General features: G+C 39.8%; 1 protein-coding gene across 2 annotated transcripts in view; it reads left to right on the top strand.

The window, feature by feature from the left end:
- Positions 1-13,466, top strand: part of CACUL1 (CDK2 associated cullin domain 1) — a 67,283-nt gene extending 53,817 nt beyond the window's left edge. The window contains exons 7-9 of one of the 2 annotated variants that reach the window (XM_081224992.1): positions 1,450-1,588; positions 8,557-8,600; positions 9,019-9,146. In XM_081224992.1, the coding sequence (XP_081081118.1) occupies positions 1,450-1,588; positions 8,557-8,600; positions 9,019-9,059 (224 nt within the window). In that variant the 3' untranslated portion in view covers positions 9,060-9,146. Of the gene's footprint in view, positions 1-1,449; positions 1,589-8,556; positions 8,601-9,018 lie in introns of both variants that reach the window. The other variant, XM_081224991.1, reaches the window with a different exon arrangement.
- Positions 13,467-13,686: the final 220 nt, after the last annotated feature.

Below are 13,686 nucleotides of genomic sequence, written 5' to 3' on the forward strand. Positions count from 1 at the left end.
TTCCTGGGCCGTAATCCTTGGAGATTCTGATAACATCTATTATTTAGATGTGTTTCTACCTAGTCTTTAGAAGCTCAGTCTAGGAATAGTTCCCATCATCCCATTCTGCACGTCTTCATTTAATACATACACTTTTCATTGTTTCTTTATCTTTATTTTAATGATTGCCTGGTGTTCCATAAAATGTCAGACTGGTTTGACTCCTTGCCAGCTCTGACTGATGGGTTAGTGGTTCCCCAGGGCACTGAGTTGAGACTCTTTCTAAAGCCATATTTGAACTGAGCTTGAAGGAGGGACACTATTGAGAACATTTTGACATGAGTTTGTACAAAGGGTGAGTGGATTGGCCTTGGTGGTGTTTGTGGTGGTGGTTTGTTTTTTGTTTTTTCCCCATCTCTAATTTAGCTATACTTTTGGGCATTTTTTTTTAACTTGCTAATGACCCAGCATTACATAGCATTAAATGTGTTTTTTTCAGATTTAGAATTATTTACTTAGATTACAGTTTTTAAAATGAGCATGCTGGATTAAATAGAGCATTGACATTTTATGGGTTTACACACACACACACACACACACTCACTCACACACACACACACACACACTGTTTTCTAAAAGATAAAATTTGAAAGGGCTCGATTAAAAGAATCCAAAAGGGCATAGAGATGGGCAGTATTTATATTTAGTGTTCATTGAGTAGGGGAAGAGTATCTGATCTGTTAAAACGCTTTATAATAAAGATACTAATTTATCTTTGTCATGTCTGATGCAGATATTTTCCTTAGACTTCTCTTTGTCTTTTTATTTTGATGAATAAATGTTTATTTTTCTGTAGATTATTCTGTTGATCTTTTATCTTTTCCTTAATAATTTGATAACCATTTAATTCTGTTTTCTTTCACTGTTATATATGTTTAATTTGCTGTAATTTAATGTGAGTCAAAGTAGGTTTATATTTTAAAAGTACTTACCAGTTATCTCTCCCATCTTCCTCCGCATTTTTGTGGTACTTTTTTTATATGTCTGCTTATTACCACATGGTACTATTCTATTCTTAGGCCAGTGTATTGTTTTAATTAATGCTTTATAGGGCTAAGTATTTCCACCAAATCCCTTCCCTCCAAGTCCCCTCCTTCTCAGAATTCTTTGGTTATTTCATTCATGTTTTCTTCCATATTTAGAATTTTTGATAAGGTTCCTTCAAAAATTCTCTAGGGATTTTTGTTAATGTTGTTAAATCATGAAAAATATAAAAATATCCACTTTCTGTAAATTCTATTTAGAAAGGAAACTTAACCTCTTTATCAGAAGGGGTTGCACTAGTTTTTTTCCCCATTTTAAGTTTGGTTTAATACATAATTTTGTTCTTTGGGAAGAAAACTTTCCCTTTTCTACTTAATTTAATTTGTCTATACGATCTCCTTAATGAATCTTTTCCTTCCCTCACAGAGTGGGTTCAGATGGCTCCGACTCTATTTTCTAAATTTATTCCAAACATTCTCCCTCGTGCAGTGGAGTCTGAACTTTCTGAATATGCTGCTCAAGATCAGAAACTTCAAAGAGAACTTATACAGAATGGTTTTACAAGGCAAGTTTTCTTTTCCTTTTGTGACAAAGTATGTCCATTTCCTTTGGCTTGGCGGGGGAGGGATGCCAGCATTCTTAGAATGGGAGACGGCTGTGGGAGAGTCAAGGTGGTGTTGCTGGGAGAGGTGGTAAGCTCCCTTCTGTGGAAGTGCTGAAGCTGGGTTTTGATCTTATGGGAGCTGCTCTTCACTTAAGTGGAGTTTGAAGAAGGGATTTCTCATTGGGTGGGCAGTTAGGCTGGACAGCCTCTTCCAACTTTGATCCGCTTATACTAGTTTTGAATATTTGGAAAAACCTTGTAGAAATTTTATGATCAGTTATAATGTACATTTATGATTAAACTAGCAAATGATTTTATGACTAACAAATGATACTGTAACTAAACTGGTAAAGAGCCTTCAGATTCTGTTTTTCATATTTCCATTGTTCCCCTAAATTCTAGTTGTTTCTTCTTAAAAAGTAGGTTATCACTTATATGTGTCCACAATATTTGCCTCCCTCGATTTTTTTTTTTTTAATTTTCTCCTGTTTACTTTTTATTTTTGGCTGCGTTGGGTCTTCGTTGCCGCGTGCAGGCTTTCTCTAGTTGTAGCAAGCAGGGGCTACTCTTTGTTGCAGAGTGCAGGCTGCTCATTGCAGTGGCTTCTCTTGTTGCAGAGCACGGGCTCTAGGCTCGCAGGCTTCAGTAGTTGCAGCACGTGGGCTCAGTAGTTGTGGCGCATGGGCTTAGTTGCTCCACGGTATATGGGATCTTCCCGGACCAAGGATCGAACCCATGTCCCCTTCATTGGCAGGCAGATTCTTAACCACTGTGCCACCAGGGAAGTCCAGCCTACCTTGATTTTGCTATAAACACTTTGCTAATTTTTCTAAAATTTGCAATTCAGTATAATGGCTTTATCCCAGAAAATCTTTCAAAGTGCGTATTTTCAACCAAAATTATGTAAAAATTTTGTGATTCCCTATGGGAAAGCACCCTGTTCTGTCACCAAATCATTAAAGGGTACAGTAGTACTTTTTTTTGTTTATTTTTGTTTTTTTAATATCTTTATTGGAATAAGTAGTACTTTATATTTTCATAATCCTGGCCCTCTACTTAGCACTTTTACGTATCTTCTCTTATTTGAATCCCTCGCATTAAAGGAAGAAAGTTGTAGAAAGGAAAACACCCGGGTTCCTCACTGAGGCATAGTTGTGACCCCAAGGAGTAGGTTGGGTATTGACTCGCTTATCTGGCTGGGGCAGAGAATGGACACTGTCTTTCATAGACTCTGAGGCCATGCTCATTCTCAGAATACCAGCCTTGATCAAGATCACTGTTCCTGAGTTTCTAATTTCAGCACAGGTTAGGAAAGAAAGCAGATAATTTGTTCTCTGTTGGCCCATGGATTGGCACTTATTCCCTTTTTGTCCTGGTGGCATCTTTATTCATGTGGTAGAGGGGGCACTGAGCAATCCATGGGTCATTACCCCCGTCACTGGCAGCTCACACTGGAAAGGCTCAGTCAGCCGTCACAGGGAAGCTGTGTAGACAGGCCTGCTAACCCTGCCTTTCCTATGGCAAGGAAAGGCCAGTGGGAGATTCTGCATGTAAACAGCTGACTTCTCTCCCCGATGTCCGGTGGTCAGGGGTCTCCTGACATCAATTGTAATATTTCTAACAATTACTTTCATACACCGAATGAGGCCATTTAATGCTGTAGTAATTTTACTCGTTCATTTTTGAAGAGCTGATATATTTATTTATAGGGTTTTTTTAAAAAGGTATAAAAAGTACATACTGAGAAGTTTTATTCCCACCTGTCTCCTTGTCTGCTCTCAGCCTTTAGGCAACTGTTTTTATCAGTGTCTTATGATTCCCTCCAGTGCTTATTTTATATACAGATATAATCGAACACAGTATATATTCTTATTTTTATTCCTTTCTTACACATTCCATTGTGTAGATGTACTATACCTTATTTAACCTGTCCCCCGTAGATGGCAACCTGAATTATTTCCAGTCTTCTGCTGTTACAGAGAGCGCTGCGTGTATAACTTTGTACCTGTTGTCAGTATGTTTGGAGAATAACTCCCTTGAGTTAGATTGCAGGGTCAAGAGTAAATGCAGCGGTAATTTTGATTAAATTGCCAAATTGCCCCCCATAGGGGATTGTGCTATTTTGCATATCCACTAGCAAAGCTTAAAAGTGCCTGTTCTTCATGGCCTTGCCTATAGAGTATGTTGTTACACTTTGAATTTTTGCCAATCTGGCAGGTGAAAAATAATTAGAGTTGGTTTCGTTTGCATTTCTCTTATTATATGAGTGAGACTGAGCATATTTTCATATGTTTGTATTTTCCTGTAAACTGTTTCTGGTTTTCTCATTTTTCTATTTGATTGTTAGTCTTCTTTTCCTGGTTTCTAGGAGCTCTTTCTATAGTGAGGAGATTGATGGTTTGCCCAAGATAAGAGTTATTTTTCTCAGTTTCTTTTGACTTTGCTTATGGTGGTTTTTTGTTTTATTTGAAATCATGCAGAAGTTTTTTTACTTTATGTAGCTAACTTTATCCGTTTTTTTTTTCTGTATGGCTTATGTATTTTGAATTATGATTAAAAGTTTTTCCTTAAATGTTTTTAAATAAATGCAGAATAAACTGAGTATACCTCCTATGTTTTTTCCTAGGCTCACCATAATTTTGAAGTCTTTTATGCTTTTTTTCATGTTTTATTTGAATGTTTGCTTTTAATTTTAGAGATGAGCTTACTGATACCTTTAACAAATAAACAGCCTTCTGAAAACTTCTATTTCTGTGAAGCAGTGTAGGAAGATAGCTCTTGTAGATTTCTCTGAACACCTTGAATTCACCTTCCAGAAGAGTGTGTGGAGCTATTTAAACATATCCAGAGATATTTTTGTAATCCTAATTTTGAAACTGGAATAAGAGAACAGGGTGCAGGCCTGTTTGGTGTGTAGTTGCTTGGGATGACTGACTCCATAAATAGTCTCATTTAACATTGCCTTTGAAGGATTAGCCTAACGCTGTTCTGACAAGGCCAAGTTGGTCATATTCAGGGAAATGCCTTGGATTTCTGGTGTAAATATGAATTTTTGTTTCTCTTAATGGAATTCTTTCATATGAAATTTAAATGCTAGTATTCCAAAACTTGATAAAAGTAAAATGTTTTATTTTACAAACTGAACTGAGCCATTTCTAGAATTAAGCTAACAAATTATTATACACTTCCTATGAGGATTAAAGGCTGCCTCGTGACTTATTCTGATGGGTGCTTTGCACAGAGTAGGCCCCGCTTTACCTGACATTCTGGACTCATGCTGGACTGGCTCAGACTGGTCAGAAAGGGTGTGCCCGCACCATATACTTAGCAGCTGAAGACAGTTTGCCTGTGCTTCCAGCGCTTGCGTATGGACCTTCCGTATTCTGCCCTGCCCAACTTGATGCTGCCTTTGACCGTTATTTGGCTAGGATTGTTTTGGAAGAAATGATGTCCACTGATGCAAAATTATAGTCTAAGCTATCTAACAAAAATCCTGTTACTGGCTGTCCTGATAGGAGCAGTCATTTTGTGGTTTGTGTCTAGCCAATCACATGATTCCTGTTCAGCTTTGCAAACGCTTCTTTTATTTAAGGCCGTGTTCCATTTCTGTGAGGTAGGGAGTGGGCAGCACACAGCTTTACTGTGGATGGCACAGAGACCGTCTTTGAAATGTTTTGAAATAATATGTGAATATTGTCAAATATATCCTCTTTTGCAGTTAATGGACAGATTCTCGTTTGGGCTGGAGTTTAGGTGAAGCATCTTTAGGTTCATGGAAATATAGCGTGGAGTTATTTCAAAGCTAGAAGTAACATAAAAGCTAAGAGCAATATTTTCTTTCTATGTATTACCTGCATAATTGAATTGCTTATTGGGGGAAGGGCAGGTTGGTGGTGGTTGTCAACGATTACATTATGGAATAGAAGCTCATTTGGGAACTTCTAGCATGCAGGCCCTCAGATGGAGCATCCTCATTCCAACCAGCCTATGGGCCTCTTCAGAGGGCATACCAAATAGCTTTTAAAGGCAAGTAAAATGTTCTTGCTGAGTGATTGTTACCTGGATTTCTGGAACAAAATAGAACCTTGTTAGGAGTATTATTGGTCTCTTAGCTGAGAGGGTCACTCCAGGATTGGGGCTTTTTCATTTAGTGGCAGGGGTCTGGTTTTGAGGGCAGCTTATAGCTTTCTAGACTTGTGGCATTATTAGGTAGTATCTCTGGCAGCCTCTCGCATGCATACACCACATTTACATGCTTTGTGCCTCCTGTTTTCACATCTGCATCTTTCTCCTGTTATGTTTGCATGTTCCAGTTTTTAAAAAAATTTTGGGGGGTGGGAATGAAGGCTGTCTGTCGAAGTTGAGGTTCCAGATACAAGATCCATCCTGTATCTTCCTTTTTGCTCAGCATTAACTTACTTGTTTCAGAATACTTGGTGAATGCCACTGTGATGATACTAGTGTACGACTCTGAGCGGGCTTTGGCCAGATACTGTGTTAACAATAGAGGTGTTTAAAAGCGGTATTAATAAGGCGGATCTGTTTAGGGCTCTTCAGGCTGTCTGAAGCTAGTTTGTGCTAAGTTTTTCTCCAGATGCTCAGCCTAGAGAAGAACCCTGCAGAGACCCTTTGGTGTGTTCTCTTCCTGCCGGTCCTTAAGACTCCTCACCCAGCTCAGCAAGAGGTTTCTGTCCCGGTCTTGAGTGTCACCAGAGAAAGAAAGTGGGAAACTTTGGTAATCTGGAGGATTACACAAAAGCATGAAATAATTACTTGGGCTGCATTTTAATCCATCTATAGAGGCTATTTATGAATTATTCACTTATTCATTCAGCAAATATTTTGTATTTTCTACTATGTGCTAGACGCTGCTCTAGGTATTGGGTGAACAAGACAGGCAGAGTTCCTGTTTTTATGGAGCTTATGCTCTGCTGTTGGGAGATAAGTAACAAACATGTAAACAGATCATTTCAAGTAATAATAAGTGCTAGGCAGAAAATGAAACAGATTATGGGATAGAGAGTGAGTGACCAAGGCATGCATGAGGGGCTGTTCCAGCTAGCTTGGTGATGTAATGCCCCTGAGGAGGAGAATTCCAGCTAAACGGTAAGGAGATAGCCATGTGGCTAACTCAGGGGAAGAGTGTTGCAGGCAGAGAAAGTAGTAAGTGCAGAAGTGCTAACATGTCCAAGGGACAGAAAGAGAGCCAGAGTGGCTGAAGTACAATGAACAGGGGTAGAAAATGAGCTTGGAGAGGTAGGCAGGAGCCATATCTCACAGGACTGGGAAAATGATTTTTTTTATATATAAATTTATTTATTTTATTTATTTATTTTTGGCTGCATTGGGTCTTCGTTGCTGCGCATGGGCTTTCTCTAGTTGCGGCGAGCGGGGGCTGCTCTTCGTTGAGGTGCGCGGGCTTCTCATTGCAGTGGCTTCTCTTGTTGCGGAACACGGGCTCTAGGTACGCGGGCTTCAGTAGTTGTGGCTCACAGGCTTAGCTGCTCCGCGGCATGGGGGATCTTCCCGAACCAGGGCTCGAACCCGTGTCCCCTGCATTGGCAGGTGGATTCTTAACCACTGCGCCACCAGGGAAGCCCTGGGAAAATGAATTTGCATTGATTTTTTTTAACTGTGATGGAAAGCCACTGAAGGGCTTTAATCAGAGGCATGAAATAATCTTATGTATGCTTTTACATAAGATTGCTCTGGCTCTTGTCTGGACTAATACTAAGACGCTTGCAGTGGTGTAGGGGAGAGATGATAGTGGTTTGGATTGGGATTGTAGCCATGGGGCTGAGGAGTGGTTGGTTTTGGATTATGTGCTGGGACAGAATGCTCCAGAGTGAGGGACAGAGAGGAATCAAGGTTGAGCAAGGATTTTGGCCTGAGTCATTGGACGGGTGGCGGTGTGATTTATTGAAGAAGTCTGAGGACAGAGTGGGGATGGAGTGCATTCTGGCCATGGTAAATTTGCAGTAGATGGAAGTCATTCAAGTGACAGTGGCTGTGAGGCAGTTGGACCAAAGTTAGTCCAAAGTGTCAGGAGGAAATCAGAGCTGGAGATAGGAATCTGGGAGCCATTGGCATATGGATCGTATTTCAAGTCACAGGACTGGTGTGACTGCTGTCCTAGATGAAGGAGAATTTTACGTGGTGAAGAAAAAGTGGCCAAGGACAGAGTGTTGGGCAGAGCTCGGAGTGTTTCAGGAAGGAAGAGGTCAACTGTGTAGATGTTGCTAAGAGACCGGGAAAGAAAAAGATAGTGGATTGGTTATTATGACTCATTACTTAAGCATTTTAGTCATTTGTCTGAGAAACAAAAATAGGATTTACAGATAGCATAGGACTTAATCAGACCTCTATTTTATTATCTCTAAAGTGGAACTAGAAATTCTGTGGGTGTTTAAGATGAGCTGGTTATTCTATGTAAAGGTTCACGTTCTTCTATCTGCGAGAAGGGTATTCATGTCCATTAAGATTCTGAGATTTTTCAAAAGCTTTAAGCAGTTTCTGGTCCCATAATATGGCTTTTAGCAGAAGATTTTGAATTTTTCCATTCCACATTTGAAATTTGCCCTGTTATATGCGGGTCACCAGGGATGTCGATAGTAGAGCCCAGATTTGTCTTCAGAGAGGTTTTAGTCAATCGATTTCTAGGACCCAGGGTAAACCATCTTTATAGACAGTCCTTCCTTTATTCAATCGCTTTCTGTATTTAAAAGATAGCACCTTTTAGCTAAGAATATTCAGGTTATGAATGACACAGCTACTGTTTAAGTTTTATGTCTGTTTTAAAATAGGTTTTGTTAGAATTGAAATAGCTGCTCTACGTCCATTGTCAAGTTTGCCAATTCATTTCTCCTACTTTGTTGTGTGAAGCTGTCAGTCAGTTCTGTTGACTCCCTCTTCTTTTTTTTAATCCCCAGAGGTGACCAGTCCCGGAAGAGAGCTGGGGATGAGTTGGCTTATAGTAAGTAATGATGTTCCTTACCATCCTTGATGGTTTTGTGATGTAAGGCAGCCACTGGCTATAAAGATATCCAGTGTTCTTGATGGTGGTCTCCAAGGGCACTGTGTGCAGTCAGGGTCAGACTGTTCTGTAAGCTGTGGCAGCTCTGAAGCCCAGTTGCTGGTGGCAGTTTTCAGGCAGTTGTCAAGAGGCTGCCAGTTCTTTAGTCTCCACTAGAATGAGATAAGGGCCCAGACTCAGCTCCTGATGACTTGGTCCCCTTTCACTTCATTCAAAACCACATGGCTTTGAGGTTTTCTCTGATCTCCTTTTGGGGGATTGGGAGAGGGGTGAGAAATATGTGTCAAATAAACAGATTCCTACCATTATCAAATGCTGTCTGCTGTTGATACTTTAACTCTTCCGATGTTTTTTTCAGACAGCTCATCAGCATGTGCAAGTTCCAGAGGGTACAGATAGTGAATGTATTGAATGTACTTTCCTTCCTGAAAAGAGGACACACTGGAGCTGCAGAGACTGTATCCAGAGCGCAGCGGGGTCCTGCAGACACTCAGGATCTCTGTCACCAAGCTGTTCTTGGAAAAGGATGTTGGAGTTCTTACTTTGGTTTGTAATTTTAAAAAAACAAAAAACTAACAAACAAAAACAAAACAGTTGCTGCTAGACTTGGGGATGATTTTGAAATGGGACAATCTTCTAATGACTTTATCTACAGATTCCGTGAGGAACAAGCGTCATGAAGAGTGACCATTGCTAAGTGAGATCCAGCAGCCAAAGTCAGCAGCTTCCTCCAAAAATATAAGAGCAGAAGAATCTTTTTTTATTTTTTTTTAAAGCACTTGTTTTGTTCATTTGCGGACTTGGCACTTTGGCATATTGGTTTCATACAGCAAGATATCTTTTGCTTTAAAATCAAGCAGATCATTACAATACAGTATTTTTCACCCCTAACCAAAACAAACCCCTTTAAAAGAGTTGGTCTTTGTTTAGCATTAGTAAGTCTTCTTACAGGAAGATGCTAACTCTGCTTCCAATATAACTTCTCCCCCCCCACCCCCGCCCGCACCATCAGTTCATAACTCTTTTCTACTCTGTGCCTTGAGCTTTGTGCACTTTGCAGCTCTGTGACCATGTTGTCAAACTCACAAATGCTTCCTGAAAAAGTTGATGGTATCACAGACTAACTTGCCAAGATGTCAGGTGTAACTTCATGGCAGGATGCTAAATAAGTGGGAAAATAGAAACATGTTGCACGTTGGTCAGATTTCCTCCTGCCTCACCGTGGCTTGTTTGTGTTAATGTTGGGGACCAATTCTCGTCAGCCATTTCCATTCCCTCCGTCACTTAACGTGCTCTCACCGACTGCTGGAGTGTTGGTATTACGCGAGTTTAGGGCTGGCCTGTACTTTAGCACTAAAGCTCCCTTTTTAGTATTGTTGAGAATTACCCAGTGGTAAAAGCTGATTCCTGTGATGCTCTAGGAAGCAGATACGGTAATTAAATTAAAACATAGTCAATGGTGTGGGATTCCTGATCGATTTCATTTTTATGGGTGAGATAAGTACTTAAAAAAAGTTTGCAGTCTGCACCTTTTAAAACATCATATTCGAGTATAATAGAGAAAAAGTAGCACTGCTGTTTTAAGGCCCCCTTCTGGCTGTGGCCACGCTATATTTTCTGTTCCCATACACCCACAGTGCTACTTGGTTCCTTGTAAAAGACTCTGAAACTCATTCTAAGTTGTTTTTGAAAGGCAAAGTAAAATAGAAAGATGCGACAAGGGAAAAACGTTTTTCTTCTCAGTTTTGCTTAAATCTAAATTGAGCATGTGCTTGACTCTCTTTGGCTGTGTCAGCTATGTTAGACTAATATTTACCTCTTCAGAGGACTAGGGGCAAAAAAAGAAGACACATCAAGGGTACCGACCATCACGCTTCTGATTTGCAGGTTGTTCGTAGAGTTGTCTCTGCCAATTCACATGGTCCTTTTTCGGGGGAGCAGGCTGGGGGGCGAGTTTGAAGTGTTAGGAGCAATTCAGTCATCTAATAGAAGAAGTCCTCTGTAACATGAGTATTCAGAGAAGTAAAAGTAAGGTCATCAGATTTATTTTTTTAAGTACTTATCAACCAGGGTTGGTGGATTTTGAGGAGGACTTTGAATTGGGCTCATTTCACTCTGTGAGCATCTTGGGTTATATTGAGAAACACTGAATTACTGTAAGAATATATACAGGCTCTCACTGTGCCCTGTACAGTTTGACTTGCTACACCAGTAACATTCTGATATCAAGGAAGAATTCAGTTTTATCAAGAAGTTCAAATTTTACTTTACTGAATGGAATGCTTGCTGCAGGCTTATAAATAACACCTGCAACTGAACTCTTGAGCGGTTTTAATAATATTTCTGAAAGGAGTGAAATTGGAATGTTTCTTTAAATGTGGGTGAATTCTCCAGTATCCTAGTAATATACCCAAATGCTTTTTCTGGGAAGGGAGTATCCTTTGGCCAACAACGGAACTTTCCCTCTAAAAGCATTGTATTAGGATGTGGATAGGCATTAAAATCTTTGGATGCTTTTTGCATTAGTAAGTTAATGGAGAAATATTTTATATTGTCTTCTTTTTATTATTACGTATGTGTTAACAAAGTGGGCAGAGTAAAGTTTGCACAGTGGCTGCAGCTCGCTGTGGGTGAGGGCTTAGTGGCACAAAGCTGTGATTGGAAGGCACTGTAGAAAGAATATACACATTCTCCCAGTGCATTCGATCTGCTTCTTACTCATTTTGGCCCCTTGAGGTACACTGCAGTATGAAGAAACTATTCCTTTAAGTCATTGTTGACCTTGCTTATTTAATTGGGATTCTTAACAAAAGTCTTAGTTTGCAACATGAGGGGAATAAGATTTGCCTTCATTTTGTATTGACTAAGCACTGTTTGCCTAAAAGTATTTTCTTCTTGTGTTTACTTGTATTCTTCTTGCCAGTACAGTATATAGTTTCTGCACTCCAGTTAAACACTGGCTTTTTATGGGGTCCAAATCATCAAAGGCAGAAAATTGTAAAGCAGGTTGATTGTCTCATGAGTCAACACATGCAGTTGGTTTGGCCATACTGACTAGTGTGTGTGTGCAGCCTGAAACCAGATCCTCCAAAGAAAGCCAATTCACTCACCTTGGAATGATGACACGTAACATCAGTAGATGATCGTCGTTTTGAGAGACGATGCTTATTTTAAAGGTTGGCGTTAAGCTTCAGTAACAGTGTCATCTCATATCCTCTGTTGTCACAGCTGCACCCTAACCCAACTGCTTTGTTTTCTGTGGGGCAGAGAGCAAGACCTGGTGTTGTGATTCTTAATCTACTAGTTCTTAGGTAGAGTTAGTGAGAAGAAACAAAAACCTGGGTGCATGAGTTGTACATTATTAAGTTTGGGGGGAAAGTTACTTTTTTTTCCTGTCCCTTTTGCAAGTTTGAGGAGGTTCCCCTCCCTTTCTTTGGGGCATGGGATGAAAGCCAATTTGTGAGTAAGTGAGATTGCGGAAGACGGGATGCCCTGTGGTTGTTAACACCGCACGTGCATCTCCAGCACTACAGCCCCATAAAGCTGTCACTCCCCGTGCTACATGCCATGCTTTCTGTCAGGTTGCAAATTTGCACACATAAAGAATTCCTCAGGAAGAGTTTGCACATGCATCACCTCGCAATATTCTGTACTGCCCGAACAAGGGATTTGAAAGTTTTTCAGCACAAAAGGAGAATTTCATAGTGGTGGTCTGTGCACATGTACTAGCAAAGGTAATGGTGATCTGACAAACACGATTGGTTTCTGGAGTTAAAAAGTGAACAGGAGCACTTGTATCATAGTATTTAAATAAGCCTGTTTAATCTCCCAGGGTAACCCTTCCAGATTTTGTCATCTTCTCATTGAGACTAGCTCTGTTTTCTTCTATGTTTCTTCTGTTTTATTGCAGTTTATTAATTCCATGATTATTATGCAAGCGGCATTGCCCTTGAGCTAAAATTCAATTGTCTAATAAAGCAGCTATTATTATTGCTTTATGAATATACACTAATCTGAGATATTTAAAAAAACTTTACAATTAAAAAGCAAAACAGAACCTCTACATGAGCTATCTAATCATTGTTTTGATGTTTTGGGTTTCTTTTTCTTTTTTTTCTTTTTTTCTTTTTTTGTGGTGTCTCTTTGAGCTTCGGAGTATTATGTTTACTTTAACCCAGGTTTAGGCCTCTTAAGGAGACTTGAAAATTTAAGATTGGAGTATGAATCCTTTGACTGACACCTAGAAGAGGTTTATAAGGACCTTTTTGGTTACTGTTTTCAATAAGATTGCATAAGTTGAAGTTCATGTTTATCAGAAGTTAAAATAGAGGTCATAGGAGTTTGTGGAGAAATGGCTTTCCTGTTATTTTCATTACCTTGTTGAAATTTGCCCGTTTCTGGCCACCAGGATATATGAAAGGACCCTTGTTCTTTCCAAAGGAAATGATTCCTCTTCTGTCCCCACTGTTTATTAACTAAGTCATTGACACTTTGCCACCTCCACTGGCCAAGACCCTATTTTGAACCTCTTTCCAGAGCCAAGTGGCACAAGTACATATACTGTTACTACTTACGTTGGTGGAGTGGCTGTGGGAGAATTAAAGAACATGCTAGTCAGAGGTACATTCTTCTAGGACCCTAGTATATATTGTACCCCTGCTGATTGGAAATTATCTTCATTTCTGGTTGGAGTGCATTGTTTAGAAATGCAATGTTAATGGCTTACAATGCTGGGGAATTTATGGTGTGGCTCTGGGGTGAATTCTGTGGTTTGAAAAATAAATAAATATTTTGTATTGATTCTCACATGTCATTTCAATGTTGTGACTATGTACTAAATGCAGTAAGACTGGATATTCTCTTAGAAGGTATGTTTTGTTAAACAGATGGCAATCGAATTGCTCTCATGAGTCCTGTTTGTCAATATTACAGCCGTGCAATTCAGACGTGATGTGGGGAGCTGTGGCTGGAGACAGGAATGCTTAAGAATAAACGGGAGGCCAAATGCAGACAAGAGGCTTTTGCC

This window comes from Mesoplodon bidens (assembly GCF_964165515.1).
Source record: "Mesoplodon bidens genome assembly, chromosome: 1".
NCBI classification, from domain to species: domain Eukaryota; kingdom Metazoa; phylum Chordata; class Mammalia; order Artiodactyla; family Ziphiidae; genus Mesoplodon; species Mesoplodon bidens.